Source organism: Mesoplodon mirus (genome assembly GCF_964341445.2).
Source record: "Mesoplodon mirus genome assembly, chromosome: 11".
NCBI classification, from domain to species: Eukaryota; Metazoa; Chordata; class Mammalia; order Artiodactyla; family Ziphiidae; genus Mesoplodon; species Mesoplodon mirus.
The window spans coordinates 45,517,760-45,545,558 of NC_138987.1; the positions used below are offsets into that span (position 1 = coordinate 45,517,760).

The window sequence follows — 27,799 nt, forward strand, 5'->3', positions numbered from 1 at the left end:
CCCAGTAGAGAGAGGCATGAGTAGGGCGGGCAGCACCTTTATTCCAGCCCAGGCACCCGCCAGGGCCACACAGGCCAGGGCCACACAGGCCTCAGGCGTCCTGGTAGTAACTGTTGAAGTTGATGCGCAGCAGGAAGTCCTCCAGGTGGGGCTGGTAGCCTCGGTTCACCAGCTTGCTCACCACTGGAGGGAGGGGTCAGTGAGCAGCTCAGCCCCGCCCCCACCCCACCTGTCCCTGCCCGGCCCCAGGGGAGGGGTCACCTTTGAAAAGGAAGTGGGAGTAGTACTTGAAGGTGCTGTAGGACTGCTGCAGGAGGGCGAAGTTGGGGTGCTCGGGGCCGCGGGGGCCGCTGGCCGGGCCCCAGGGCTGGGAGATGAGCTGGCTGCGGAACTTGAGGACCAGGCTGAAGATGCTGTGGATGATGTTCATGACAGGCGCCGCCTTCTCCGTCAGCAGGCCCCTGGGGAGCAAGGCGAGGGCTGCAGTGAGCACGCCCGACACGGGGGACGCGGCCCCGGCCCCGCACCTCACCTGAAGACAGCCTTGTGCAGGTACTCGGCATGGGCGCGCTGGATCTCCTCTAGGTCGCCCACCGAGGCCAGCCTGGCCTGGAACTCGCACCAGGTGACATGCAGGATCTGGTTGGCGATGTAGCCCTGGATGACCTTCACAAAGTGCTGCATCTCGTGTTTGAACAGCTGCAGCTGGCGGAACTGTACCGAGCCGGCTGCGTGGCTCACCCGTGCTGCGGGGGAGGGGGAGGGTGTTGAGGTACGGCCACGGGCTGAGGGGACACCAGGGCCCCGCCAGGCTCACCTGTGCGCTTGAGGTGGAAGCAGACATCCTTAAGTGTCCACATCATGAGCTTCAGCTGCAACAGGAAGGAGAAAATGCCGCTGTACCTGCTCAAGCAGCCCTCAGTGACCACGATGTTGAGGGGCCAGTCAACCTGCCAGGGAAGCCGACTTAGCACGCCCTGCGTCCCGGGACCGTCCCCCACCCATCTGCACAAGGGGGGCCATACTCACCTTGTACCTGAGCTCCAGGCAGCTCAGCACGTCCGGGGCATTGGGGGCAAACGTCTCAGGCAGGAACTTGAGGGCAAAGGAGAGGTTGGCGGCGTGCGGGGTGTCGCCGTGCAGGCTGTACTGCAGGGCCTTGCTCAGCACGGAGTTGAGCACCAGCGGGCTCAGGAGCTCCCCAGGCGTCTGTCCCGCCCCAAGCTGCAGCGGCAGGGCACGGGTGTCCCAAGGTGTCCCGAGGCCTCCGGACTCCCTCCCGCAGCCCCACCTGTGCCCGCCCCACGCGGGGTCACCTTCTCAAAGAGCAGGTCGCTGAGGGACTGTGCAAACTCCCCGTCCTCCATCAGCAGGAAGTGCCGCAGCGCCTCAAAGTGCGCCCCGAGGTGCAGCTCCACGAAGAAGTAGTCGACCGCGGCCTTGTTCACCAGGGAGACGCTGGCGGGAGGGGCCTGGCGTCACTGGCCGGCAAGGCAGGGAGGGCTGGGTGGGGAGGGCCGGGCGGGGCGGGCACTCACTGGGCAGCCAGCGGGGCCGTGATGGAGTGCTTCATGAGCACGGGCAGCGGCAGCAGCTCGCTCAGCTGCACAGCACTCGCGTCTGCATCTGACTGGGCCCCGGCATCCTCGGGGAGGCCAAAAGCTCGGGGAAGCCCGTGGTGCAGGAGGCGGGCAACAGGAGGCTCTGCTGCAGGGGTGACACAGACCACGGTCCCGCACCAGGGACACACCGGCCAGGCTCCCTCCCGCCACGGCCAGCCCACTCACACATGGCCTCGTAGCTGTCCGGGTACTGCTCCAGGCAGTACTGCCCCGCCAGGCCCGCCAAGTAGGCCTGCTCCCTGTCCCAGCGCTGGGCCGCCTCCTCGCCGGGGCCTGGGCTGCTCCGGGTGTCCACGCCCTCCTGAGACAACCCAGCCTCAAGGAACCCGCCCGTTCCCCTCGTGTGGAAGAGGACGGACCAGGCGGGGGGAATCCCCCACGTGCTGACCAGTCCCGGGACAGAGCCCTCGCTGCCCCCAACAGGCCAGGTGGGGGTGGGGGCAGGGGGCCCACCAGCAGCACACGCTCCCCCGACTCCTAATCCCCAGCCCCTCACCACGTCTGCCCTGACCTGTGAGCTCGGAGGGCCACTTGGAGAGAGGTCCTGGGAGTCCCCACTCACCCCCGGGCCTGAGCGGAACAAATGGGGTGGGAGGGGGCGTCAGGGCCCAGCACCTGCCGCAGGGCAGCACCCCACCAAGTCCCCGGGGCAGCCAGCTTCTCACCCACCCTCCCCACCACCCCCCACCCCGGGCTCACGCCCCCCGTCACAGGACAGCCCTGGGGGCCCCACTGACCTGGCTCCTCAGGGATACTGTCTTCCAGAGCAGTGGGTGCAGCCTCCGCACACAGCAAGGCCTGCAGGCCAGTCTTCTCCCCACGGCCAGAGCCAGGTCGAGCCACTTGTGCGCCGGAGCCGCCTAAGGCCGTCTCTGCAGGCAGCCGTGGCTCATGTTCCTGGGCAGGGCTCTGGGCTCCCAAGCTGAGGCCTGACTGGGACCCATGGTCAGGGGGCGCCCAGGGGGGCCCGGGCACATTGGGCTCGGCTTCCCCTGAGACCACCCCCAGCATCACACTGGACTGAGACACGTGCCCGTGGACGTTCCACCGCGGCCGGGAGGGGACCACATCCCATACGTTCTCCCCCACCCTGATGCTGGCATCAGACACGTGCCCGTGGACGTTCCACCGTGGCCGGGAGGGGGCCACATCCCACACATTCTCCCCCACCCTGATGCTGGCATCAGACACGTGTCCGTGGACGTTCCACCGTGGCCGGGAGGGGGCCACATCCCACACGTTCTCCCCCACCCTGATGCTGGCATCAGACACATGTCCGTGGACGTTCCACCGTGGCTGGGAGGGAGCCATTCCAGAAGCATAACCCTCTGTGGGAACACCAGGCTCTGCTGCCACTTGCCCACATAGCTGCCCCATGGCCTGGCTGCTCTCCTCCTGGCGGGAGGGGTGCTGAGGGGGGTGCGCGTAAGGCAGAGCCACCCGCCCATCAGGGACACTCGTGTCCAGCTGCACGTGAGTGTCCTCCCGCAGCCGCTGCCCCTCACTGCCCAAGCTGCCTCCTGCAGTCTGGAGGGCCCCTGGGGAAGCTGGGGCGGCCACAGATGGCCTCAGGATGGTTCTGAAATCGTACTCCTGTGGCCCGGAGGGCCCTGTGTCCACTGCTGCGGACGGAGCCAGGGGAGGCAGGTCCGAGCCGATGGTCTGCAGCGCCTCGTCCAGGATGGGGGCCGCACTGGTGAGCACAGGCTGCTCAGCCCCCTGGGCCATGGGCAGGAAGTCTCGGATGCTGAGGCCCACAGAGAACGGCCCCGGCCCCTCCGCCTGCTCTGACAGCAGGCCCGCTCCTGGCCCTGAGCCGCAGGCCCCAGCTGCTGGAGGCTCGAGGGGCTTTGGCGTCAGCATGCTCTGCCCATCGGGGCTGTCCCAGACAGCCTCGTGCCGCCCCTCGTGCCCAGGATCACAGCTGCCACCTCCACCTGGGTGCTCGGGGCCCAGAAAGGACACCTGAAACACAAGTGCGCGTTGGTCCCTCCCTATCTGGCTCTGTCCCCCGAGTTCAGTTCTGTACCCAGCACCAAAACCCACGATAGGGGGGCAGTGGGGACACAGGCCAGGCACGGGGCAGCCAACTCCGAGCCCCATCCTATGTGCCCTGGATCCTGCCCTGGCCCCTCGCCCGGGAGCGGGCACTCACCTGGGAGCGAGCACCTGGGAGGATGGCCAGCGGCTCCAGGGGCTTCCCCTCCGCCATGTCTTCCAGCAGCTCCTGAAATTCAACCAGCAGGATGTGTGGCCGCAGCCGTGGGGGTGGAAGCCACAGCCCCACCGCCCGCAACTGTCGGCACCGCGACGCGGCGGGGCTCACGCGGCACTTGGCTCGCAGCCCGGCTGGCGCCCAGCACCACCTGTGTCGTCTTGAGGGCAGCACGGCCTCTCCCAGTCACGACCCCTCTGAACACGTGAGGAGAGCCTTACTCATCCTCCTCCAGCAGGCACACAGGAAGGTCTGCGTGCGACCTCAGGGGCTTCTGAGTCCCCGGGGGGCCGGGGAAGAGCTCCCGTGTGAACGGCAGCGCTACCTGAATGCGTTTCTGATCTTCTAAGAGAAAACGAAGCCGAGCGCCAGCCAATCTGTGCCTCTGGACCTTCCACAGCGCCTTTTGCTCCCGGCGAGCTGCCTCTGCAGACAACTTGCTGTAATGATCCACCAGTGCCTGCCTGTAGCCACCGAGAGAGGACCGATCACCATGGTCACCCCACTGTCCAGCCAGTGCCCTGTGGGCTGGATGCTCTCCGTGGCAGAGGCCCCTGATGGGCAGTCCACATGCCCAGTGCCTTCCCCGGGCAGGCAGCTGGTCCCGCAACACCTACAGGGGCCTCACTGGGCAGGTCTTTCTGGCCCCCAGACTAGGAGCCCCCAGCGGGCAGGCCCAGTGAATTCACTCTGCTGAGTAAACACCAGAATGAGCCCCTACACAACCTGAAGCAGAGGGACTGGCGAGGGGCCAGGGGCTGCCCAGGCCCTCTAGGAGGTAAGGCCTCGCTTCCTCAGCTGCATAAAAGGTAACTTCCCGTTCTGCTGGTGCAAACCCCAGAGAACTGATTATTAATGCAAAAGGGTATACAGGGTGCAGTGTAAACATTTTATTTGCTTAATTCAAAGCTGGCCTGGCATGTTAACACCCAACGATTTTGATCCTCTCGCCATCAGGAAACTGGTTTCAAACCTGGACCGGCCATTTTTAATTCGGTTGCCACAGGCCAGTGACACAGCCTCTACACCTAGTTTCCTCCTCATGTAAACAGGTGAATAACGTCTACTCACATGCACACACACACACGTATGTACACACAAGACAGCACGGATGCACGTGCACAGGCATACATGCACTCATCACTTGCTGGCTCCGCCACAGCTCCATAAACCGTTCCCAAGGTCAGGACAACTGAGACCCCGAGACGATGAGTAGGAAGGGACAGCCCTCCCACAAAGGGCCCCCCCTTCAAGATGCCAGCTCTGCTGCCAGCTTATGGGAAATGCAGGGGAGGGTGGGACAAGCTGATGGCACAGCAAGAGACAGACTCTCAGATACCGTGCTGGAGAAATTCCTGTCTCTCTGTCAAGCTGCTAATAGGTTTAAGAATTAGAAAAACAGGAGCTGTTTTACTTAAAAGAAACAAAGAGACAGAGAGGCAACAGGAACACAGTGTGTGGCCCGATCCTGAATCCCAACCCACACAAACCAACCGCAAGAAGACATTCTGAGTTCAGACCACTATTCTTCCGGCCTGAACGTACACCTGAAAGGTTTCAAAATAAAAGGTAAAGGCCCATCACAAAGATCAAACGAGCCACGGTGTCCCTGCGGTGCCCTCGTCCCAGGGAGGCCGACCGGGAGTGGCCACTGCGCCCGCGGCCGCCTACCTGGCCTTCCTCTCCAGCTGCTCCTCCAGGGCCTTCAGCCTCCTCTGCCGGTCCCGGAGCTCGCGGGCGTAGCTGAAGTCATCATCCAGCTCCTCCTGCCTGGCCGCCTGGCGACGCTGCACAATACCCCCCGGCGGCCCCGTTGGTGAGGCCGCCTCCCCGAGCCTGTGCCACCCCAGGGCCAACCCCACCCACCTCCCGGTCCTTCAGAAACTGCTCCTTCAGCCTCTGAAACTGCTCTCGCTTCTGGGCATCCAAGGCCATCCGCTCAGACAGCTGCCGATCTGCGACAAGAGAGTAAGTGGCGCGTTATGAGGAGCCCCAGAAGGCAGCCCCCCGACACAGAGGGGGGACCCGAGCCACACGCACCACTGAGCGCGCTCAGGACCCTGGACGCCGCTTCCCGGGCCTGGACAATTAATTCTTGTTTTGCAATTTCCATTCGTAATTCCTGAAAAAGACCACCAGTGATTGATGCATCTAATCCTCCCTCCCGTGCCCCTGGGATGGCCTGGGAGAGAGGTCCGCTCAGACCCTGGGTGGGCTCTGGGGGCACAGTGCCCACCCCACACAGTGGTGAGGCTGGTTCCCAGGCAATCGACACACTCTCCCAGAGCAATCTGGGGCCAAGATCCCAGGCCTGTATGCCTACCTTGAAGGTGACGGGCTTCCCTGCAGGGACAGAGGGCTAGGCCAGGCCGCCCCAGCAGGGTATACGGCCTCCTCTGCACCTCCAACGCTCACCCCCCGCCACTTGCTCTCTGGGGTCTGCCCAACCCACATCTCCCTGCTGCCCACCAGGTGCCAGGCCAGGAAGGACTTTCCATCAAACCCCTCCCCAGTCCACAGGAGGCGCAAAGCTTGGGCCCCAGTACACCTGCCCCTCCTGAGCAGGAGCGGAGCCCACTGTCCAGCCCACTCTGGGAGGAGAGAGGGGGAGGTGCAAGGAAAGGCCCGTGGCCCAAGGTGCCCCCCTCGCTCACCTTCTCCTCCTTGCTGATGGAGCTGTGGCGCGCCACCCTCTCCATCCGGCCCACATAGATGGCACAGTCCTTCTCGATGTCCTTCAGCTCCTCGAGGGAGAATATCACCGAGATGCGAGGGACCGGGACATCGGAGCAGCAGAGGTAATGCTGCCGAGGAGGGAGGACCTGCCATGAGCCCACAGGCACTCAGACCCACACCCCTCTGCCTCCCTGTTTCTGGCGACCCACGCGGACAGCCTGCTTCCTCAGAGACACTGCACCCCTCGCTGACATACTCCGCGGCTCCAGGACGTCACAGGCTGGGTGGGTTTCCGCCCAGGACAAGGCTGCCCTGTGGCAGAAGCCAGGTCTGGCTCCCACAAACAACACTTCAGAAGAAGCTGCCCAGAGCCGGACACACCCACACGCACTTCCTAAGATCAGCTCAGACAGGACTGCCCCGGCCGCCACGCCCTCTCCCCAGGGCCAAGCCCACCATGTCGTCGCGCCCTCCCTAGAGCCCCACCTCCCCGCAGCCGACCTCTAGGCTGCTCCTGGGGGCTCACCGATATGGGTCTCCTCCCCTGCATGGGCCGCTTCCACCCAGCCCTGAGCCTGTCCTGGCCGCTCCAGTCTGATCTCAGCCCTGCACTCAGCCGGCTGCTGCCCCCTGATCCGGCCTGCACCCGGCGGTTCCACTGCCAGGAACCCCCAGGTCCACACACCTGGCCAGCCTGCTCAGACATCAGACACCACCTCCAGGCAGAGGCTGCCGGTCCACACCCCACCACTGCCACCTGGCCATCTTCCACAGAGCCTCAGCCGCACGGAGCACAGCCAAGCCCTGTGACCCCTACACACGACTCCCTGGGTCCACCTTCCTGGCGACGCGGCCCATCCCCGTCCTGCCGGGGCAGTTTCCAATGCGGAGGAGGGCAGGGAGGAGCCCACTGCCCCCCTGGCCTCTGAAACGCTCTCAGCTCTCCTCCCGTCTTTGAACGAGTGTCCAGAAACTCAACCGAAGTTGAGCTCGTGAAACTCTCAAGAGAAACTGAGGGAGAGGTCACCACGACCCCTGCTCCAACACAGCTGACCCAGAGCTAAGGACAGATGGCCAGGCCGCAGGGGGCCGGGGGCTGGCAGACGACGAGCAGGCAGCACACTGCGGGTGGCGCGTGCCGGCCCCTCCTCACCCGGGGGCAGCAGAGCTTCAGCAGGTTGATGGTCTTCCCGCAGACATACACGTCGTGGGCAATGTGCCTCAGGAACACGGGGACGCAGTCCTCCACCTCTTTGGAAATGAGCACATAGCCGTGGGTCCAGTAAAACTTATCTACGTGTGGGACAGGACAGCCGGGTCTGCGTCCAACCACAGCCCTGACCCACCTGAGGGTGTGGGGTCCCAGCCGGCAGCCGGCCACCACCTACCTCTGAAGCCCAAGTACTCGTGGTTCACCTGGATCATGAACTCGCCGTAAACGTCTCTGAAGACCCCACTGTACACCCAGTCGTGGATGAACCTGCCAGGGTGGGTGGGCCAGTGGTGAGGTGGGTGGCACTCACGGGGGTAGAGAGCTGCGCCCCTGTGCCCACAGTCCGAACCCCCCATCCTGCCCTCCCCGCGCCACCCCGGTCTCTGATCCCTGCGCTGAGCAGGCGCCCTGACGCGAGGACGAGCTCAAACGTGTTAGGGCTGAGCGTGGCCCCCACCGCGTGTAGGGCTCGCAGCTGGTCTTCAGCAGAGACAGCAGGACCGGGTAGTGCTCGTTGCTGCAGTTATCCAGGGCCTCCTGGTAGAGGTAGGAGAGCAGCTTCACCCCCTGGAGGCGGCAAGGGGAGGGCTCAGCGCACACGGCAGACAGCAGGCGGGGAGCCCTGCCCGTCCCCCACACCCGGCAGGAACCCAGACTCACAGTGGGGAACGCAGCCCCGGGCGCTCCACCCCCAGCGCCCAGGAGTCCAGTGCCGACACCGCAGAGCTCAGCCAGGTACCTGGACACACAGGCCAGTGAGAGCAGGTGAGCAGAACACGTCCCAGGCCCTCCTCTGCCTGTCCAGATGGTCTGGCTTTAAAACCACCTGCACCTCAAGGACCTCAGGTGTGAGCCTCCTGCCGGGCCCCTCCCAGGGCACCCCACGCATCTCCACCTCCTCCCCAGGTCTGGCCAAGACTGAATTCCCCTGAGTCCACAACCCTTCTCCAAACCTGCCACTCTCCAGCCTCCCCCAGGCTGCCACCTCCTCTGCCCTGGATGGCTGCCAAGTCCCCCTCGGGGCCCTCGCCCCCAACACCCTGCTTCAGGCCGTGCTCCACATGGCAGCGCAGCCCCCGACAGCGCCCTCCAGACGCCCCCAGGCTCCCATCTCCAGCCCCGGGACCTCCACACTCCTGCCCCTCTGCCTGCAAGAACTCCTCTCCCACTGATACCCTCAGCCCGCCCCAGCCCCCCACCTTGCCTTCTCCAGGTGGCACCTGCCAGCAGGCCTTGGCCTGGCGTTTACTAACTGGCTCCTGGGTGCCAGGGGCCGGGTCTGTCTGTAGGCACCCTGTGTGCCTGTCAGGCAGGAGCCCCCGATCCTGGGCAGGGCCCGCATGGTGGGCTGCCAACAGACAGCGCCCAGTACCTCGTGAACTCACCTGGGTCAAGGGGCTGTCCAGATGCCCACCAGGAGGGCTGTTTTCATGGCCGCCCAACACCCAGCAAGCCCCACACCTGCCCAGCTACCAGGCTGCCATGCTGAGGCTCACCTGAGCTGCCGGCCCAGTTTCTTGAAGAGAAAGGCAATGGCGAGGAGGCTCAGGGTGGGCGGGGTGGAGAGCACACAGGCCCGGTAGTACTGCAGGTACCTCCTCAGGCCGCTGGTGAAGGCCTGCGGGGCAGGGGGCAAGGGGGCTTGGAGGAGGACGGCCAGGCACTTGGGGCACTGCCACCAAGCTCAGAACCAGAGGACGAGCCGGTGTAGGCAAAAGGCAGGGCTTCCACCCCCAACCCTGGGGCCCCGTGTTCCAAGGAACGGGCATCTGTGGGTCACGTGCAGACACCGAGCCTGGCCGGAAGCCCGAGGCCACTGCAAATCCTGTCCCCGCAGCCAGGGCCAGCTGCACCGGGAAATCGGACCCTGCGGATCCCAAGCAGCTGGGCTCTGTGCACAGACGCCAGCCCTCAGAGGGTCTCTGGCTGCCCAGATCACTGGGGTCTCGAGGACACACGTGTCCTGGGCAGCACCACAGAAATATGTCCCCAGCTCAGCTCACGCCGTTCCAGGAGGTCTGCGTGGAACACTCCAGAACAAACGTCAGGCACCCACCAGCAAGGAGAGAGCCGTCCCGCCCTCACACCCCAGAGAGCCGGCACAGCAGTCCTGTCTTGATTTCCTTCTGCCCTCCCAGCCCCACTGGGACCCATCCTAGAACCTGAGCCTCGTCACGTCACCCCAGCAACCCCGCTGCGGTGCCCGCACCCTTCTCTCAGTCTGGATGCCCCTCCCACACAGCTGCCCGCGCTGTCCTGGGGGCTGTGGCCAGCGAATGGGCCAAAAACAAGGCTTTCAAGAGGACCCGGTTCAGCCCCACGCCAGGGACCCAGTGGGGAACAGGCAGCATGGGCCCACCCCACACCGCCTGGCCTGCCCCCGGGGCCCCCAGCACTGGCCACACCTGCCTCGCGCTCTCTCGTGGCCCCAACGTGTCTGCCCCAAGTTTTCAGTGAAGTGACGGGCCAGGTAAGACATAATCGCCGGCCACCCCATTCCTGAAGGGTAACTGACGGATTTTGGACATCACCGAGGAGAACACCGTTTGTGCTCAGAGGCCCTGGTGCGGGAGCTGTGGACAGCTCTCAGGCACACCTGCAGCAGCACGAGGCGGGGCCGTACCTGGAACACGAGGCCCTCACTGCACGAGGAGTCCAGCACAGGCTGCAGAGAGAAGTGGCTCAGGCGTGCGTAGTGGGTCCCGCACTCGGCCACCTCCGAGAGGAGGCTGCTGACGCTCTCGGGGGATGCTCCTGAGACATGGACACCCTGCTTCACCGTGAAGGCCTGAGCTGGCTGGACAGGACAAAGGGGAGGTCGCTGGGGCCGGGCACCCAGAGCCCAACGTGGTGCTGCATCCCATTCCACCTGTGCACCCAACCACAGCACTGCCCGCAGCACCCCCAAGACCAGGTGCCCCGACCCAGATACACACACAGGAAAGGGTGCAGGGGGCAGAAGGCCTTCCAAGCTACCTGAGGAGTGCACACAAACACCTGCTTGGGGCTGAGGCTGTAAGAAAGTGCTTGCCGTTAGATCTGGCAATTCAACTCCCAGGCACCTGTCCCAAGGAAATAATGGAAAAGGCACACAAATATCTGCCATGGCATGTTCCCCACAATATGGTTTACAACCGCAGAGCACGGAAACAACCTAAGAGAGGGCTGACTGCAAGCAAACTTGTGGGATGCAGTGAAAGCAGTGTGAACAGGAAAACGTACAGCTGCAGGTACCTGCATTAAAAAGAAAGGTCTCAAATAAATACCCACACTGTATACCTTAATGAAGTGGAAAAAGAGCAAATGAAACCCAAAGCTAACAGAAGAAGAGAAACAGTAAAAAAGGGAATAGAGGGGCTTCCCTGGTGGCGCAGTGGTTAAGAATCAGCCTGCCAGTGCAGGGGACACGATTCGAGCTCTGGTCCGGGAAGATCTCACATGCCGTGGAGCTACTGAGCCTGCACACCACAAATACTGTGCTCCGCAACGAGATAAGCCACCACTATAAGAAGCCCACGCACCACAACAAAGAGTAGCCCCCGATCGCCACAACTAGAGGAAGCCTGCACGCAGCAACGAAGACCCAACGCAGCCTCAAATTAATTAATTAATTAATTAATTGCAAAAAAATAGGCTGGGACCAGCACAACACCTCCCAACAAGTTAAGGTGATAAATGTTAATGTCGTGTGAATTTTACAATTTAAAGAAAATAAAATCAACAAAAACCCAAAAGTGAAAAGTCTAACACCATATGGCTTCACTGGTAAATCCTACCAAACAATTAAAGAACTACCACCAGTTATTCTTAAACTCTTCCAAAAATTAAAGAGGAGGGAACACTTCCTAATTCTAAGAGGCCAGTATTGCCCTGATGCCAAAGCAAGATAAAGACATTACAAGGAAAAGATTACAGGTCAACATCCCTTATGAACACAGATGCAAAAATCCTTGATAAAATCTTAACAAACTGAATCTATCAGCATGTTAAAGGATTATACACCATGACCACGTGGGTTTTATCTCAGGAATGCGAGGGTAGTTCAACATACAAAAATCAATGTAGGGACTTCCCTGGTGGCGCAGTGGTTAAGAATCCCCCTGCCAATGCAGGGGACACAGGTTTGATCCCTGGTCCGGGAAGATCCCACATGCCACAGAGCAACTAAGCCCATGCGCCGTAACTACAGAGCCTGCACTCTAGAGCCCGCGAGCCACAACTACTGAGCCCGCATGCCACAACTACTGAAGCCCGCGCGCCTAGAGCCCATGCTCCACAGCAAGAGAAGCCACTGCAATGAGAAGCACGCGCACCGCAATGAAGAGTAGCCCCTGGCTTTCCACAGCTAGAGAAAGCCCACACGCAGCAATGAAGACCCAAGGTAGCCAAAAATAAATGAATAAATTTATTTTTAAAAAATCAATGTAATACACCACACTAATAGAACGAAGGAAAAAATTATATATGATCATCTCAGCTGATGCAAAAAAAACAACTGACAAAACTCAATACTTTTTCATGATAAAAACACTCAATAAACTAGGAAAAGAATGGAACTTTCTCAACAGGATAAAGGCCACGTGTCAAAAACCCACAGCTCACATGACACTCAGTGGTGAGAGACTGAAAGCTTTCCCCCAAGGATAAGGAACAAGGCAAGGATGCCTGTTTCACCACTTCTGTTCAACAGAATACTGGAAGTCCCAGCCAGAGCAATTAGGCAAGAAGGAGACATTTTAGTATCCAAATTGGAAAGGAAGAAGAAAATTATCTGTCTGCAGATGACATCATCTTACATACAGAAAATGCTGAAGAATCTACAAAACACCTGTTAGAGCTATAAACGAATTCAGCAAAGTTCCAGGATATGAAATCAACAAACAAAGATCAGTTGTATTTCTATACACTTGCAACGAACAATCCAAATAAAGGAAACTAAGAAAACAATTCCATTTACTAGTGTAATATAAGAATAAAATACTTAAGAGATAAATTTAACTGAGAAGGCAAAAGACTGGTTATAGTGAAAACTAGAAAACATTGCTGAAAGAAATTAAAGACCTAAATAAATGCGAAGACATCCGATGTTCATGGACTGGAATGTCTAATAATGTTAGGATAATAATACACCCAGGGAATTCCCTGGCAGTCCAGTGGTTAAGACTCAGCACTTCCACTGCAGGGGGCACGGGTTCAATCCCTGGTCAGGGAACTAATATCCCACATGCTGTGTGTGTGTGGCCAAAAATAATAATAATACACCCAAATCGATCTATGGATGCAATGCAATCCCTATCAATATCCCAATGGTGTTTTTAGCAGAAATAGGAAAAACCATTCTAAACTTCATAATGGTATTGCAAGGGACCCTGAATAACCACAACAATCTTAAAAAAAAGTTGGAGAACTCACACCTCCCAAGGTCAAAACTTCCTACAAAGTTACAGTAATCAAAACAGTGTAGAACTTGGGGAGTTCCCTGCTGCCCTAGTGGTTAGGACTTGGCGCTTTCACTGCCGTGGGCCGGGTTCAATCCCTGGTCAGGGAACTGAGATCCCACAAGCTGTGCGGCACAGCACCCCCAAAAAACAGAACAGTGTAGTACTGACATTAGGACAGACATGAAGACCAGCGGAACAGAACAGAGTCCAAAAATAAACACTCACATATACGGTCAATTAATGCATAAGGATACCACCAAGACTATACAATGGGGAAAGAACAGTCTTTTCAACAAATGGTGCACGGTAAACAGAATATCCACATGCTAAAGATTTGAGTTGGACCCTCCCCCTGCACCATATACAAAATTAACTCAAAATAGATCAAATATCTAAACTTAAAAGCTAAAACAGGGCCTCCCTGGTGGCGCAGTGGTTGAGAGTCCGCCTGCCGATGCAGGGGATACAGGTTCGTGCCCCGGTCTGGGAGGATCCCATATGCCGCGGAGCGGCTGGGCCCGTGAGCCATGGCCGCTGGGCCTGCGCATCCGGAGCCTGTGCTCCGCAACGGGAGAGGCCACAACAGTGAGAGGCCCGCATACCGCAAAAAGAAAAAAAAAAAAAAAAAAAGCTAAAACAATAAACTCTTGGAAGGAAACACAGAGGCCTTGAATTTGGCGATTTCTCAAATATGACACCAAAGGTACAGGCAACAAAAGAAAAAAAAAAAACTTCATCAAAAGTAAAAACTTTTGTACTTCAAAGGATACTATCAAAGAGAATGAAAAAACAACCTACAGAATGGGAGAAAATATTTGCAAATCATATATCTGATAAGGGATTAATATCCAGAATGTATAAAGAACTCCTACAACTAAACAGCCCAATTCAAAAATGGGCAAAGGACATGTGAGGACACAGTAAGAAAGCAGCTGTCTGAAAGCCAAGGAGAAAGGCCTCAGGAGAAATTAATTCTGCAAGCACCTTAATATTGTACCTCCAGCATCCAAAACTATGGGAAAATACATTTCTGTTCTCTAAACCCAAAAACAAACAAAAAAGGCAAAGGACTAGAATAGACATTTCTTCAAAAAAGATATACCCATGAAAAAATGCTTGGGACTTCCCTGGTGGCACAGTGCTTAAGAATCCGCCTGCCAATGCAGGGGACACGTGTTGGAGCCCTGGTCCAGGAAGATCCCACATACCATGGAGCAAACAAGCCCGTGTGCCACAACTACTGAGTCTGTGTGCCACAACTACTGAAGCCCATGTGCCTAGAGCCCGTGCTCCACAACAAAAGAAGCCACCGCGATGAGAAGCCTGTGCATCGCAACGGAGAGTAGCCCCGCTCGCCACAACCAGAGAAGGCCTGCGCATAGCAACGAAGACCCAACGCAGCCAGGAATTAATTAATTTAAAAAAGGGAAAAAAATCTTTAAAAAAAAAATGCTCAGCATCATTAGTCATAATAGAAATGCAAATCCAAACTACAATGAGATACCACTTCATTAGGGATGGCTATTATTTACCAAAAAAGGGGTGGGGGATAAGTATTGGTAAGGATGCAGAAAAACTGGAACCCCAGGACACTGCTGGAGGGAGTGTAGAAGGGTGCAGCCGTGGCGGAAAATAATCTGTTGGTTCCTCAGAAAGTTAAACATAGAATTACTGTATGACCCGTGCACTGACTGCAATTCCACTCCTAGGAATATACCCAAATGAACTAAAAGCTGGGACTCAGACAGATTCTTGTGCACCCATGTTCACACAGCACTATTCACAATAGCCAAAAGGTGAAATCCACACAAGTGTCCATCAACTTGATGAATGGATAGCAAAATGTGGTCTATATATGCAGGGAATACTTTTCAGCCTTAAAAAGGAAGGAAATTCTGACACTGGTTACAACATGAATGAACCCTGAGAACATTATGCTGAACAAAGTAAGTCAGACACAAAAGGGCAAACACTGTATGATTCCATTCCTATGAGGAAAATCAGAGACAGGAAGTAGAAAGGTGGGTGCCATGGGCTGGGGGAGGGGGAAATGGGGAGTCAGTGTTTAATGAGGACAGAGTTTCAGTTTGGGAAGATGGAAAATTTTGGAAATAGACAGTGGGATGATTACACAACATTGTGAATGTAACTAATGCTACTGAATAGTACACTTAATAGTGGGTAAGGTGGTAAATTTTAAGTTACGTCTGTTTTACCACCATTTAAAAAGGGTGGAGAGGGTTGATTCCACTCCACTGAGAAGGGCCATTCACACAACAGAACACGATGAGGCCATGAACACCGAGTCTGGAACAGCGTCCCAGAGGACATCCCAGCACCAGGACCGCCTGGAGTCGGCTGGAGCGTGTCTGAGCCAAGCCCAGCACACACTCCACCTGAGAACAGCCCTGGGAAGTGCACTGAAGACAAAGAGAGACTGGGCACAGGACAAAAGAAGCAGTTGCAGAACCACACATACAAAAGGCTTCATTCTCGTAAACATACTCTTTTGCTCAGTAAACGCCCAGCAAGAGGCAAAGGCTGGATAAAGTGCAGCAACTTCCCAGCTGAGCCAGGCCCCCCGCGGCCAGGAGAGAGCGACAGGGAAGGCTCAGAGGGCCCCCCACCCCACACTTCTCGAGGATCCGCGGAAACGGGTACATTTCTCTTCTTTCACTGATGGCGAGAAACATCTTACCTTTATTCAGTTTTTAAAAGGATGTTAATGAATTAATACTTTTTAGAACTGAAACGAAAAGACAATCACCAGGCAGACGGCCAAGTCGGCTTCCCAACCACACGCCACCCTGGACTCTGTGGCCGCTGCCCTCCCCCTCCCACCCAGCGCCCAGGTGTGTCGCGTGTGCGCGTGTCCTTACCTGGCAGAGGGAAAACGTGGCGGACACGACCCCAATCAGGATGTTGAGCGCGTCCTTCACCAGCTCGCACTCCTTCACCAGGACGGGCTGTGGGGCCTGCAGGAGGCCCCCGCCCAGCACCTGCAGCCCCGCTTGGCAGAGCCGGCAGGACCTGTCGAAGGCGGCCCTTCCGGCCTCGGTGAGGTAGGGCTCCTCTCGGTGGCCAGGCGGGCTGTGGAGGACAGAGGGGGGCAGCGAGCGGACGTGAACAGAAGGAGGGACCAAGAGCAGTTAAACAGCATAAAACGTCTAAGACCAGGTGTGACTCCCCACGGCCCCCAGCCCTCCAGCAGCGTCCGGCAGGCCGTCAGACGGCGCCGCGCAGAAAGGGTCCCGAAGCAGCAGCAAATGCCCACACCGCCCAGCGCCTCTGGGCACATGGTGGTCCTCCGGCTGACCACTCACTCGCGATGGCCTCTACGTGGGAGACAACACCCAAGTTGGGAGCAGAACATTAACAACAGCACACGTGACCATCGCCAGAGGAGTGGACAAGGACGTGATCCGTCCACACGAGGGAACTATTATCCAGCCTTAAAAAGAAAGGAAATTCTGACACAACGTGTCAGATGCTACAACATGGAGGAACCCTGAGGGCGTGCCGCTGTGATACAAGCCAGTCACAAGAGAACAAGTACTGAGTGACCCCGCTCCTGTGGGGTCCCTAAAGTAGTCACAACCACAGAGACAGAAAGGAGAAGGGTGGGGGCCAGAGGCTGGGGGAGGGGGAGTGAGTGTGTAATGGGGACCGAGTCTCAGTTTGGGAGGATGAAACAGTTCTGGAGACGGATGGTGGTGATGGTCACACCACGTGAATGTCCTTAATGCCACTGAACCGTACACTTAAAAAGAGTTAAGATGATAAATTTTATGTTATGTGCATTTTATCACCCTCCCCCCAGAAAAGCACAAAGAACGTACAGAGCAAAAAGTCTCCTGAAATTCCAGGAGAAATCAGGCCAGCTGGGTCTCACAGAGGGTGGCTCTGGGCACACATCCACCCCTGAGGTCTTTGCCTATGGGGGTCCTGTAGGAAGTTCAGGAACTACCAGTGTCTGCCAAGCCCGGTCACACTGTTCAAAAGAGGCCAAAAAGACAGTATCACTTCTTAAATATTCCTTTGGAAACCATCAACCCCTACTGAAAGTATGAAAGAATTGTTTTTTAAAATCCACTGGAAAAAGTAATTTCTTAATAAAAGGAGCCCGGGAAAAATCTCAGAACTTGTTAAAACCAAAAATGTTTTTTAACGAACACTGCACCATAATGCGCTCCTTCCCTCACTCAGCAAGTGTCTGAGAGCAGCGGCCAGAGCAGGACGAGCCCAGTCCTCGTGGGGCAGGTGCGCAGACACAAGCTACAAGGAGGCACGACTCACCGCCCATGACACGGGTCCCGGAGGGACCCGAGACACTGGTCGGGAAGGCCCCGGGAGCAAGGCCATGCCTGGAGCAGCGTCCCTGGCGGAGGGAGCAGCCTGTGTTAAAGCCCAGAGACAGGAAGAGAAAGGGGCCAGGTGCTTGGGGCTCAGTGTGGGGAGGGCGAGGGCAGGAGTCGGCGGTCCACAGTCCAGATGGGGAGGCCGTGAGGTGTGGCAGGCGGAGTGGCGGCACACCTCTGATTTCCATCCCTGGAAAGTGGTGTTGGCCGAGTGGAGGACAGCCTGAGTGGGCAGGAGAAGCGGGCGGGCCGGTCCTGAGTGCCCCGATCAACAGGTGGGGCCCAGCTGGGCCACGACACCAGCCCACACTCCCTTGGGGCAGGAAGAGCTCGAGGAAAGGAGGAGACTCGGAGCTCCAGGGTCCTTCCGAACGGACCTCCAGGGCGTCCCCGGGGGGTTGCATGTGCTGCGAGCGCCATCCCACTGCGCACTCGAGTGCTAGGCTCCTGCCCACTCTCCCAGGGTCAGCTGCAACCACTGTGGCCACATGACCCTTTCGGTGGCTCAGAGCTGAGGGAGGAGAGTCCGTGAAGGAAAACAAACTCACACTTGTCCCCACAGAGAACATGGTCTTTAAGATCAACGAAACCACTTCCCCAGAAAGGGCGACAGATGCAGAGGACTCCTGGCAGCAGGGAGACTGACGCTGGCTCACAGCGGGAAGCACAGGGGCGGGGTTCCTCTGGGGGTTCTCAAGGAGAGGGCAGAGCTCACAATCCAGGGGCTGCAGGTGGACAGGGAGCCACAACTGCCCATTCATCAGAGCTCCCGGCAGGAAACTAGCAGGCGGCTGGGATTTAACTGCAATAAGTTCCCGAGATTCTCCAAATGAACTTGAGTGACAGGCCTCAGGGGTTGGGGCAGCAGGTTACGACGAAGCAGGCAGTGGAAGAGCCTTGGGGGAGTGAGCTCAGGCCGTGCCCAGCCGCGAGCTGGCCGGGCGTCTCCTGCGGGAGTGCGGGGCACAGGCTATCGCACTGGCTGCCGTCCTCCTGGAAGGGACACCGCAAGGTACTCCTCACGCTGGAGCTGTGGGGCCAGTTCTGCTTTCGGGGGACACTGAGGAGACTAAGCGCATTCAGAAAAAAGGACGAGGATGTTGACCAGCTGAGCAACCATGTCTCCTGAGCAGTGACCTGCAAAACTGAGCCTAGAAAAGTGGGAACTGGTAAATGAAATACCACTAGCGAATACTTACAAAAGAAAGTAGTAGCTGCTTGATGGCAAGTGTTTAGACTTGTGAGGGGTTAGCAAACAGCAGAGTGATTAGATTTGCTCTGTACACATAAGACAGGGTGAAGACTTAACAGGAAGTCACAGGGCAGAGAAGCCTCTCAAAGACAAGACAACCACCAAAACCGACGGTGCTTGGGGAAGCAGGAAGCTGGCCCTGCCTGGAGGAATCCACGTGGGGGAAGATGACCACGGCAGGAAAGCGACCCCAGCAGGAGCAGGGCCCACACAACATCCCCGGGCACGTGCTCACCCGTGGGAGACCCTGCAGGAGCCAGGGCTGCATCAGGAGGCACTCGGCGCCCTGGGAACCCCACCTCTTTCACTCAGTGCTTCCCAAACTGGCATCCCACAGAAATGCCAACAGATGAGATGCAACAAGAGTATCCCATGACCACACATTTGGGAAATGTGTCCTCTACCCCCACTCTGGGAGGCTGCGAGACACCACCACACTACACACTGAGAGGTCCTGTGTGCAGAGACCGTGGACGGGGAGAGCACCAACCAGGGAAACACTGCGATGACCGAACTTCTCACCAGAGGACCACCCTCAGTCGTTACAGATGTGAAGAACTTTCCCTCATCAGCACCCCATGCCCGGCACTGACCACACAGCCTGCCAGGCCGCCCTCAGACACCTCCGACTGGGAGCCACCGTGGCCAGGATGTAACTCAGTTGCCAACTGACCACTCGGACTGCGAAGTGCGATCTGCAGGAGTTACTGGTTCAGCAGGAACCTCCGTAGGCCCGAGAGCCCTTCCCCCCTGCACTTCTCTCAACCCCTAGAGCACAGACAACTTGTACACAGCTTGACTGAAACTTCCAAGTTCCTAATCCCAACCACCTGGGCTCTCTGAGTAAAGGCCAGGTTCACCTGGCGGGGCTGGGGGGGGCGGGGAGGGCACTGTGCATTCCAAGGCAAAGCTCACGAACCATCCAACTTGCTCCCAGCACCTCCGCTTGCTGGCTTCATAGGTGAGCACAGCATCCCACAGGTCAATGTCTGGAGTCACGCCCGGCTCAGACTGGGAATCAGGAGTCAGATTGGATGCTGACTGGAACCCTTCATCTTCCGACTGATCCACACTCGAAGGGACCTGGAGGCCAAGGGAAATGGACATTTCACCTGGACGTGGTGTCTAGATTTCACCCAAGTGGGATGAGAGTTCCAGGGGCGCTTCCACACGCTTCCATTTACTCTATGGGAAAGACCCGGCAGAACGTTTCTTCTATTTTTCTCAAGCACATAAGTAGTACACCATGTTTTCACCCCTAGGGAATCATTTAAGGAATTAAACTAATTCATTACCAATTCCCAATTTCACACAACACAGGCTTGTTGAGGCTTACGAGCCTCAAAATAACTTACAATGACATTTTTCACAAGATGTCTCCGATCTGGAAATTCCATTTTGGGGAACCCAGCATAAAAAAATCACATAGACACAGAAAAACTCACGTCCGCCAAGATGTTTGCTATAGCATTATGGTTGAAAACAATCTAAATGCCTCACAGTGAGGAATAACTGAACGATGACAGAGCACCCTTTCAGCAAAGCCGCAAAATGCAAAGGGAAACGACAATTTACTTAATAACGGAAAAATCCAACCTTACCGGGAAAAAAGCGTATAACACTGCACGAACAGCAGGGACAAATGTTTTTTGCCACCTATGGCTACTGAACACTTGAAACGCAGGGAGGAACCGGATTTATTTCACCTTCATGAACTTGAATTTAAACATCAACTCCAGGGCAAAAGAAGTGACTGAACAGTAAATACAAGAGGAAAGCGGCACGTGGCCGGGGGCTGCGTGGGAGGGGGGTGGGGTGGGGGTCCGCACCGGCAGCCCCGTCCCACGGCTCAGCCGCCAGTGCTCCGGACTCCAGCTGTCCTCCTTTTGCCCCGAGTTGGTCAAACGAGGCCCTTCCCAAGCCCGGGGAGCCGGAGGCAGGAAGCAAACACTCTACCTTGATGGCCAGTCCGGAGAGGTCTGCGCTGTCCGGCACCGGGGGCAGGTCCAGGCGGACGTCCAGGTCGGCCGTGCGGCTGTGCACCAGGGCTCCGAAGAGCGACACGCGGGTGTCCCTCTCAAACCTGTCCCCGCAGGGGTCGCCATACGAGAAGAGCCCGACGGCGGGCAGCCCGGTGCCCGGCGCCGCCTCCATCACCTGCAGCGTCTTCCGGACCAAGTCCCGACACAGATACTCCTCTCCGGAGATGAGCGACCGCACGTCCGCCTCCATCCCGCTCAGGTCGGCGCAGTCGTAGCCGCCGTAGGGAACGTCTCTCCCGACGGGCCGGCTGTGCAGGAAGAAGTCCCGCCGGCGCCGCAGCATTCGCGGGGGCCCGCTGCCCGCCAGCCGCACCAGCAGGTCCAGCACGGACCCCAGCTCCGCCAGCGGCCGGCGATGCGCGGCCTCCAGCTCCTCCACCAACTCCTCCAGGCGGTCGGCCTCGGCGCCCAGGCCGCTCACTCGCAAGTCGAAGGACAGCATGAGAATCCTGTTTTTCACCGGGAGTCTCGGGAGGCCAGGCTGCAGCTTGCGGGTCTCATCTTGAAAGAGGCTCGTGAACAGAACGTTGTAGGCCACCCTCTTGAGGCTCTGCTTGGCCTTCTTGCGGCTCCCGCGGCGCTGGCCACAGTGAGCCTTCGCGGCCGGCAGGAGGGCCTCGCACAGGTCGTCCACCAGCTGCGGGACGCTGGCCATGCCCCCTCCTCATGCCGGGCCCTCGAGCGCGGCCTGGCTTGCCTTCTCGGGGCCCCGGAGAAGGGACGGCCGGCAGAGGCACCGCCGAGGACGGACCGTGGGCCAGGCCCGCGAGCCCGCTCGCCTGCCGGGTCCCCTCACCCCGGGCACAGCACGCGACCCCAGCTCCCGCCACCGCGTCACCGCCACGCGACCAGCTAGACAGCCGGAGCAAGCGCACCGGAACTACGTCACCCGAGAGGCGGGCGGCACGCGCTGAGGGAGCGGAGCCTGGAGGCCGCCTACCAAGGGCACTTCCGGCGTGGAGCCTCGTTCCCACGGGTCGGGAAACTGTGTCCGGAACCAACTGAGTTAACTAAATCGGGCTCAATAAGGGAGACGGAGTCAGACTTTCGCTTAACCGACGTTTACTGATTGGGCGGGGAGGGAGCGAGGGAGGGGCCGTCCGTGCAGAGACGGGTCGCCGGAGGGGGAGCCCGCGCTGGGGCGGGGGATACAGAGCCCCTGAGCCAGTGTCCTGGGCAGCCCCGTAGCCTGGCCCTCAGGACAGAGGCCTCGCGCAGAGGTGTGCTGGGGAATGGTTAACAACAGGCTCTCGGGGGACTAGTTGGTAGTGTCTTTTCTGGGGTGTAAATACTCCCACCCTGGCCGATTTCAAGCTACCAGGTCACAGCACTCAAGGAGGAGCTGGGAAGAGGTGCACAACTGCTTGACGCGGCTATGCGCTGGTTCAGGGCAGCACCCCACTCCCCAGGACGTGAGCCCGTCTCCCCACAGAGCTCTAAGGCAGCTGTCGCCCAAGGCCCCAAGCATTCAGCCTGAGCCTGGCCCCCCAGTCTCACTGGCCACCTGCAGCATCTTCCACCGTGGCTCCAGCTGCCCTCTTAGCTGCACCAGGGACTGCACGTCCTCTGGGGAGGCCATGGAGAAGGGACCCAGGCTGGGGGCTGCCTCTCCATGCAACACCCTGGCCAGGACCACCGCAAGCTGGGGTGTGGATTCCTGAGTCAGCAGCAGAGGTGGAAGCACTGAGTTGCTGGTTTCTCCTCACCTCCCACCCCACAGCAGGTCCACCCCACCCAACTCACCTCATCCACAAGGGCCAAGACTCGGCCCCCTGCTGGGCCCCGAAGCAGCGCAGCCAGGAGTGCAGCTTGGGGGTCCCGCAGGCCATGGGCGGGCCCCAGCGCCACCAGCACCAGGTCAGGCTGGAAGCTGTAGGCCAGGGGCAGCACCAGGGCCAGGACACAGCTCAGAAACCCTCCGGTCGTCTATGGAAGGGACAGTAACATAGCCCAACCCCTCATCCAGGGAACACCCCTCCAGCTGGCTCACGCCACCCCACCTCCCAATCTCAGGTGGGCAGACACGCCCACAGTCCCGCCAGGAAGGGCAGGTGAAGGCCAGGGGCCTGGCCTTCATGCCGATGCCAGTGAGCAGCAGCTGCCCTGCCCTGTGACACCATCACTCACCCCTGGCAGTGGCACAGAGACGTGGAACATGGACAGGGCAGCTGCCTCCTTGCCCCCAATATTCAGCCAGAGATTCCTCCTTCCAGGGGAGAGCAAGCATATGGATACATGAGCTTGTGTGTGAGATGCCGCCCACCGTCGAGAGCCCAGACAGAAGAAGGACAGCTCAGCGGCAGGGATGCTAAGACTGCTGACCCTCTGTGCTGGAGACCCTCCTGGCATTGCTCCCAGGGGCCCTTCTGCCAAACTCCAGCTGCAGAACACCCTGCCCACCTGTCACCCCTGGGGGTCCAGGGTGATGTGCCCACCCACATACTTGCAGAACTGGACATACACGTGACCTGAGAGTCATACCCGTCATCCGTGAGATCTGGGGGCCGATCCAGCTGCCCCACAGCCAGACAAAGCAGCCTGGAGGAAGAGTTGGCTCCTGGATAAGCTGCAGTCACCCCGCCTGGAGCCCATTCCCAGAGCCATTCCCACATGACCAGCCAGGGCAGGGGGTGCCCATGGGCCCTGCCTCATAGCCTCAGACCAGCCATGTGAGGCTTACCTCTGGGCTCCGTGGGACAGGCCACACCGAATGGCCACATCCAGGGTGGCAGCTGCAGCAGAGGCTGGGGTGACTGCAATGCCACTGCTCACCTGTAGAGTGAATAACAGGTGTAGAGGGTAACTCCCACACCAGGTATACAGACCCATCTGTCCCTTCTTTTGGCCCGTGTCTACATGGCTGTCACCTGTGCACTCTGAGGTCAAATTGCTCCATTTCTGAAAATAAGATGCATGAAACTATAAATCATCCCCTTCACTTCTCTGCCAAAGAGCATTTCGTTGAGGGAACTGAGGGGGGTGTTCCTGAACCCTGTCCCTGGGGGCTGTTTTGGGAAGGGTCCTGGGCACAAGGCAATGCTCCTGTCCACATGGTTCTGTACCACCCAGCCCTCCCCTGGACAGGCCATCTGTCGCAGGCAGGTCCTGGGCCCTGCCCCTGACTCCAGGCACCCCCCAGCCCCTCCCCAGTGCCCCTACCTGCCCATCCAGGATCCTGTCCAAAAGGTACAGGACCTTCCCGAGTGCAGTGAGGGCCCTGTCCTGGGCCAGGGCCTCATGTGGCCTGTGGTGGACAAACCAGAAGGACACAAGGACACAGAATGACACACGGACCACAGATGAGTCACACAGGCACATGTGCAGACATGGTCCCGGGCTTCTCCCCAGGCCCACCCTGCCTACCTGGCCCAGGCCTGCGTCTCCTCCTGTGGGGCTGACCCCTCCTCACAGAGGACATCAGAGGGCAGGGCCAGGGTAGCATCTGGCGCAGTCAAGGCCACAGCCGTGCGTACAGGGGGCGTGGGACTGAGGCGCAGCTGGTCCAGGAAGGAGCTCAGGGCAGCCACGTTCTGGGTCGCTGCTGCCTTGAATTCGGGCCCCCGGGGCGGCAGCAGAGGCGAGGGCCTCCCCTCTGGGGAGCGGGGGCTGGGACTCAGTACAGGGGCCACACCTAGGGGGTGGTTCAGTGTCACAGCCACGGCATGAGAGCCTGCGGCACCATCCCGCCTGCCGACCCAGGCCACGCTGACCTTGCTGCTGGAGGCTCATCCAGTGAGGGGCCTGGGCTGCCCGGACACTCTGGATGGACTCCAGGGCGCTGCGAGGAGAAGCAGGATCAGTGAGGCCTGGCCTCCCACCCCTGGCCCTTCCCACCCTCCTCCGTCCTGCCCCCCCCCCCGCACCTGCCATGCGGCACCATGGGCCCCGACAGGGGCGGGACAGGGTCGCCCAGCAGCGCTTGCACCATCATGCACACGGACTGCGAGAGTGACTCCAGGTGGTAGCCACCCTGGGGTGAGGAGGGGGCAGAGACACTAAGGGCAGGGGTGTCAGGGTCCCAGGCAGGACGCCCTGCCCCACAAGGCAGGACCCCTCCAACCACATCTCAGCCTCCGGCCCATGCACCCTCCCAGCTCGCCACAATCACCTCCAGCACGGCGCAGACCCGGCCACCAGCGAGCACCTGCAGCAGCTGCGTGAGGTGGGCAAAGCACTCTGGCGTGGCCTGCATCTGCCCCTGCAACCAGAGCCAGGTGTGACGAGAACCTGGCCCCAGGACTCCAGAAGCCCTCCCTAGCCAGGCCAGGCCCTCACCTCGGGATCCCCGATGGCTGAGTCAAATCCCGCGGAGACTAGGACCAGCTCAGGGTCGAACTGCAGGCAGGGCCCAGTGGGGAGAGGCAGAAAAGAAGCTGGAGCTGAGGCGGAGGGGAGGCCCCTCCAGAGAGACCCTCCTCACCCCAGGGGCTCTGTTCCACTCTGGGCACCGCATCGCCCCCACCCCCCTGCCACCGAAACCACTTCCACCCCCCACACGGTCACCTCGAAGGCCACAGGCAGCAGCACGTGCAGGAAGGCAGCCACGTAGTCAGCATTTCCCATCCCGACCTGTGGCCAAGGGACATCAGTGCTGGACCTGCCAGGGAGGACGGCGGGGTCCTCACCCCTGGGGCCTGGGCTCTGGGGGTGATCGTGGCAGGACGCCCTGGGCTTGCACTCGGGGGAGGGGGGAATGTGGGCTGGGGGAGGGGCTCTGGGTGGGGGGCCCGGGGTGAGGGGCAAGCACCTGGTTCCAGGGCAGGTTGACAGTGAAGCCAAGGCCCGGGCCCTGCCCAACAGCGTCTGCATCTGACTCTCGGAGATAGGGCCAGAAGCGCCCGTGCTCATAGCGGTGCCAGGAGAAATAGAGGACGCTGCGACAGTCAGCCGGGGCCAGAGGGCAGGCCCCTCAGCCCCAGGGCTCCTTGCAGAAGCCTAACCCCACCCCACCGAGCACACAGCCACGTCTGCTCCCTCAGACTTTCCCAGGCCGGGCTGTGCTCATCCTGAAAAGTAGGGTCGCAGGGGAGGGTCGCAGGGGAGGGTATTGTCCCCACCCCCAGCTTACCTGGGGTCGTTCTCAAAGATATACTGGATGCCCTGGCCATGGTGGACATCCCAGTCAACGATGAGGATCCTGGGGACAGACAGCTCTGGGGTCACTGAGGGCAGGGCCTCCCACCTCCAAGCCAGGAGCCAGGCCCAGGATGGGAAGGAGCTGGGTGGGGTCCCTCAAAGGCCCCCTCCACCCCCTTCCCCTCTGGCCTGGGCCTCACCCTGCAGTCAGGCTGGCACAAACCTGTGCAGCCCGTGCTGCCTCTGGGCATGTTTGGCCGCTATGGCCACGTTGTTGAACACGCAGAATCCATTAGCGGCAGCCCTCTGGCTATGGTGCCCAGGAGGCCTGGGGGTGGGAGTGGGGTGTGGGGCGTGTCAGGGTCATCCTGCGTCCTCACAGGGCCACCCACAGGTCAGGGCGGCCAGGGCAGGGGGCAGCTCTCACCTCACCAGGGCGAGTCCGTTGCGCACAGCTCCCGCCAGCACGGCATCCACCAGCTGCAGCGCCGCCCCCGCGGCCAGCCGGGCACAGTGGTAGGTACTCTGCCAGGGCAGGGGTGCAGGTAAGCCCCCTGCCCACTACCCCTCACAGGCTCTACCAAGTCCTGTGCCAGGCTGCAGAGCACCAAGCACTGCGCAGAACTGGCCAGGCCAGTCCCGGGTGCCCGCAGCAGCAGCCAGCAGGGCACTGGCACACGGGAACATTGCCCGTGAACAGGCACGAGTACCCGGATGTGTGACTGGGTGGGTGGGTGTGTCCCCAGGGCACGCACCGGGTGGAAGTAGACGGCATCGTACTGTCCAGACAGGGTCTGGAGCTCCCCGGTGCCCAAGGCCTGGGTCCCCTGCAACAGGGCCACATACTCCGGGCTGCAAAGGGTCAGGCAGGCAAGGCAGGGTCACCTGGAGGAGCAGGCAGAGGAGAAACAGGGCCTGGACCCCCAGTGGGACTGCCCCCCTCACTGCTCCCGCATCCACCCATCCAAAGGTGAAACTGAGGCTTGGTGGGGAGGCTCTGTTTGCCAGGCACCAGCAGGCTGGGGCAGGCCCAGGTCCTGGACCACGGCTTCAAGGGCAGGATGCCCACCCCAAGTCTGACCTGTGCACCAGGCCCAGTTCCGCCTCTGAGGCCTCCCGGGCTGCCAGCCGCAGACACCTTTGCTCCAGGCCACGCTGCTGCAGGCGCTCCAGGACTGTGGTCAGGCGCTCCGGGCACTCGATCTCGCACTCGGGGCTGAATGGACAGAGAGCTCAGAGTCCAGAGCCCCTCCTCATCCCCCACCTCTGCCTCTGCCAGGTCCCACTTACTCGTCCCAGAGCAGCCGGGCAGCTGTCATGTCCTCGTGGTACACAAGTGCGGTCCCCATGGCCTGACCGTGGTCACTCTGGGCCACTCAGGGTGGGCAGGACCCAAACACTACCACTCACAGGCAGGTGAGTGCACTGCCCGCCCCCCTTGGCAGCCCCAGGGAGCAGCCCAACGCCTGGAGCACAGCCCGGGGCGCGGGCGCGGAGCCCGGACAGGAAGGAGGCCCCAGGCCCGGCTGGCGCCAGAGCGGGGCAGCGGTCGATAGGGTGGCTCGCGGGGCTCGGCTTCCGGCTTCCTCCAACTAGGACCTGGCATGGACCCGCCTCCGGCTGCCCCAAACCCCGCCCCGATGCAGCGGGGCGGGCCGAAGACTGGGCCCCTCGGGGCTCTGCCCACGCCGCCCTTCCCTCCAGCTGAGGCTCCACCTCCTACTCTCGCCGGAGCCGGGAGAGGGTCGCCGGCCTCGGCGCCCCTGCGTAAGTCGGAGGGGATGGGTGCGAGGACGGAGGGCCAGTGTGCCCAGGCTCCTGCGGACCGTCACGGCGGCCCCAGCTGCGTGCTATGAGCCGAGCCACGCCGGTCCGTGCCCCTCCGCCCCAAGCCTCCCCCAGGC

The 27,799-nt window shown here is 59.8% G+C and overlaps 2 protein-coding genes across 12 annotated transcripts; both read right to left on the reverse strand.

The window, feature by feature from the left end:
• Positions 1 to 21: 21 nt before the first annotated feature.
• Positions 22 to 21,783, reverse strand: TUBGCP6 (tubulin gamma complex component 6). 4 transcript variants are annotated; one of them, XM_082635680.1, is made up of 25 exons: positions 20,734 to 21,783; positions 19,697 to 19,860; positions 16,047 to 16,257; positions 10,350 to 10,523; positions 9,223 to 9,344; positions 8,387 to 8,465; positions 8,184 to 8,293; positions 7,902 to 7,993; positions 7,667 to 7,806; positions 6,492 to 6,641; positions 5,878 to 5,959; positions 5,704 to 5,792; positions 5,509 to 5,624; positions 4,163 to 4,301; positions 3,778 to 3,849; positions 2,360 to 3,587; positions 2,134 to 2,192; positions 1,788 to 1,923; positions 1,539 to 1,707; positions 1,317 to 1,458; positions 1,030 to 1,224; positions 818 to 950; positions 533 to 746; positions 262 to 461; positions 22 to 183 (listed from the first exon to the last, which is right to left on the reverse strand). In XM_082635680.1, exons 1-25 carry the CDS (start codon positions 21,472 to 21,474, stop codon positions 92 to 94), a joined length of 5,049 nt encoding a protein of 1,682 aa, XP_082491806.1. In that variant the 5' UTR covers positions 21,475 to 21,783; the 3' UTR covers positions 22 to 91. The 4 variants fall into 4 exon arrangements, with proteins under 4 accessions (XP_082491806.1, XP_082491805.1, XP_082491804.1 ...); XM_082635679.1 differs by having other exon boundaries at positions 818 to 872; positions 1,788 to 2,192; XM_082635678.1 differs by having other exon boundaries at positions 1,788 to 2,192.
• Positions 21,784 to 21,864: 81 nt separating this feature from the next.
• Positions 21,865 to 27,325, reverse strand: HDAC10 (histone deacetylase 10). Of its 8 annotated transcripts, none has more exons than XM_082635685.1 (19): positions 27,186 to 27,325; positions 26,977 to 27,111; positions 26,651 to 26,747; positions 26,323 to 26,420; positions 26,119 to 26,223; positions 25,888 to 25,956; positions 25,567 to 25,693; positions 25,323 to 25,388; positions 25,095 to 25,154; positions 24,964 to 25,017; positions 24,683 to 24,789; positions 24,530 to 24,597; positions 24,183 to 24,450; positions 23,979 to 24,063; positions 23,500 to 23,591; positions 23,301 to 23,357; positions 22,947 to 23,025; positions 22,563 to 22,745; positions 21,865 to 22,476 (listed from the first exon to the last, which is right to left on the reverse strand). In XM_082635685.1, the coding sequence occupies exons 1-19, from the start codon at positions 27,242 to 27,244 to the stop codon at positions 22,288 to 22,290; spliced, it is 1,998 nt and encodes a 665-aa protein (XP_082491811.1). In that variant the 5' UTR covers positions 27,245 to 27,325; the 3' UTR covers positions 21,865 to 22,287. The 8 variants fall into 8 exon arrangements, with proteins under 8 accessions (XP_082491811.1, XP_082491812.1, XP_082491810.1 ...); XM_082635686.1 differs by having other exon boundaries at positions 24,183 to 24,411; positions 24,928 to 25,017; XM_082635684.1 differs by having other exon boundaries at positions 24,928 to 25,017.
• Between the last annotated feature and the right edge of the window lie 474 nt (positions 27,326 to 27,799).